General features: G+C 49.4%; 1 protein-coding gene across 1 annotated transcript in view; it reads left to right on the top strand.

Moving 5' to 3' along the window:
* Window positions 1–308: 308 nt before the first annotated feature.
* Window positions 309–2,582, top strand: part of MMP28 (matrix metallopeptidase 28) — a 15,649-nt gene continuing 13,375 nt past the window's right edge. Inside the window, exons 1-2 of the mRNA XM_029084410.1 lie at window positions 309–332; window positions 1,901–1,924. Of these exons, the coding sequence (XP_028940243.1) occupies window positions 309–332; window positions 1,901–1,924 (48 nt within the window). The remainder of the gene's footprint in view (window positions 333–1,900; window positions 1,925–2,582) is intronic.

The following is a 2,582-nucleotide window of genomic DNA, read 5'->3' as shown; positions in this document are numbered from 1 at the left end:
GATGTGCCCATGCTATGGGGGTGTGCATGTGCCATAGGTGTGTGCCTATGCTATAAGGGTGTGTCCATGCTATAGGTGTTCCCATGCTATAGGTCCTATGCTATAGGTATGCCAATGCCATAGGTGTCCCCATGATATATGTACGCCAATGCTGTAGGTATGCTGATGCCATAGATGTGCATGCCATAGGTGTGTGCAAGTGTGCCTGAGGTACATTCACACCATAGGTGCACTCCTGTGAGTACCTGACACATGTGCATCCATGCTCTAGCTGTGTGCCATGGATACCCGGTGCATGTGCACGGCCCATGTTTGTGCCCATGGATGGTGAGGTGAGTTCTGCATGTCACAGGTGTCCGCACGTGAGCCAGAGCTTTGTGCCTGTGTGTGGCCCAGGCGTGTGTCCATGCAGGAGGTGTGGGGGTGTGTGTGGCACTGGCGGTATGTCCGTGCAGGAGTTGTGGGTGTGTGTGGCACTGGTGGTGTGTCCATGCAGGAGGTGTGGGTGTGGGGGTGTGTGTGGCACTGGTGGTGTGTCCGTGCAGGAAGTGTGTGTGGCACAGGCATGTGTCCATGCAGGAGATGTGGGGGTGTGTGGCGCTGGTGGTGTGTCTGTGCAGGAGGTGTGGGGGTGCGTGGCACAGGCGTGTGGCCGTGCCTGCTGGAGATGGGCCCGTGCTATGAGTTTGGGCTTGGAGCGCCCAGGTGTGTTGCCCACACATGCTGTATGTGGAGGTGTGTCCCCACAGGTGACGTACATCTGCACCGCCCCCCTTTCCATATAGCTCCTACAACAATAGAAGTCTTGCACTAGGAAACCTTCCCATCTCCCAGCAAATCGGGATGGGACAAAAACCAGCTGTTCCCCTGTCCTGCCCCTGGCCAGGGCTGTCCCTGTCACCTCTGTTTGGATTCCTTCTGTTTGTCACTGTGTCATTGTCACGCGATGCTGCTACCCGTTCCTGTTTGTTTTGGGAGGACGAGGTATGAGATTTGGCTGGTGAACAAAGGTTCATGTTGGGGCATTGATCCAGTGTACGTTTGCACAGATGCTTGATTTTAAAACCCCAGCGAGTCCTGGTGGATTAATTGGGATTTTTCACATGCTCTAAGATGAAAAATGCACATAAGTACTCGGGTGTTAACGTGCAGGCTTCTTGTGCTGGGAGATGCTGTTCTGAGGAGGTGATTTATAGGTGTGCTTGTCCCAGTTTGTACAAACCTCAGCCCAGCCCCTCCTGCCACCAGGAGAAAAATAAATCTTCAAGGATCTTAACGCTCAGAAAATCAAGAATTTAAAATTCACTTTAAAAAGAAAACCAGCTCGTTGGGAGTGAGAGATTCAAAAGGGCCCATCGGACTTTTGATTCATTACCAGTGACTTCTGAGAACTTTTTCCTTGAAGCATCAGAGCAGGTCCCAGGATTGTGTCAGTTCCCAGGTGAGGGGCACTGGGCAAATCGCTTTCCCATCTCCCTGCCTGTTTCCCCAGTGCAATGTGCTGCACTGGCCAGGGACTTTGGGATGATTTATATGATGGAAATGCGTGGAGATTGGGGTAAGAAAGCTTTGCATAAATAAACCGAACAGTTAACGTTGCTTTTAAGAGGAAGCTGAAATTCTCACATAACATCAAAAAAGTTCTAGTTACTTGTGGCTTTCAGCCTGCTGCCAGGCTTTGCTTCTAAAGCTTTTTTTGTTGCTTTTAAAATAGCCAAAGTTAGCAACAATGGGCTGGGTAAACTTAGATACAGAAGTCTGAGAAAATGTCCAGTTGTGTTATTTTCCTGGCTTGTGCCCTTGTTTTTATTGCATTTGTTATCAATTGCAGCTCAAAAAAAGGAGAGTTTGTTGGAAATTTAATGTGAAACATTTGTACGTTAAATCATCTTATCTGCAGGCTCCAGATAGGAGAAGGTCTGATGCTAGATAGCACGTAGTTGGCAGAGCTGGTTTCTGGCTGGGTTGTGCTCAGGACAGCAGCTGGGTGTGTGATAATGCCCAAATCTCCCTGATCCTGGGAGAAATTGTGTAAAATTCATGGCACATGAGACCTCACCCTGTGTTGGGAGTGAAGAGCGTGGCCGAGCGCTGGGGCACCAAGGACAAAGGACGATAAAGTCCCTGCAGTGATTTGTGTGAGAAGCTACAGGTCTCTTGTGGTGGGAAGAAAAAAATTGGTTAGAAATTTGAGAAAAGCAGGGAATGGAAATGGGGAGTGAGATTAAGGGACTAAGTTATTCTCATTTTGGATTTTTTTAACATTTTTTTCTTCGTATCCTGCCATTTTTTTCCCGTTGGAAACCCAAGGGCTCATATTTAGCATTGGCTCTGAGCTGTATTTGTGCTGAGAAACACTCTGGTTTGAGCTTTTTTTTAGAGTGGGCAGCCAGCTGGGCTGCTGGGTGCTGGGCTGCTGGATGCTGAGCACAGCCTGGCCAGAGCGAGGGTCTCTGGGTACCACCCAGCACATGCTGGGGCTCAGGGATCAGCTGGGACCCTTGGGTGCTCCTGGGACACCCCCACATTTTCCCTCTGATTGAAATAAGAGGAAGAAAACGTTCTTCCTGGGAAAAATTCCT

This window comes from Antrostomus carolinensis, unplaced genomic scaffold (genome assembly GCF_000700745.2).
Source record: "Antrostomus carolinensis isolate BGI_N321 unplaced genomic scaffold, ASM70074v2 scaffold26250, whole genome shotgun sequence".
In the NCBI taxonomy this organism is placed as follows: domain Eukaryota; kingdom Metazoa; phylum Chordata; class Aves; order Caprimulgiformes; family Caprimulgidae; genus Antrostomus; species Antrostomus carolinensis.
This window is presented reverse-complemented; position numbering and strand designations above follow the sequence as displayed.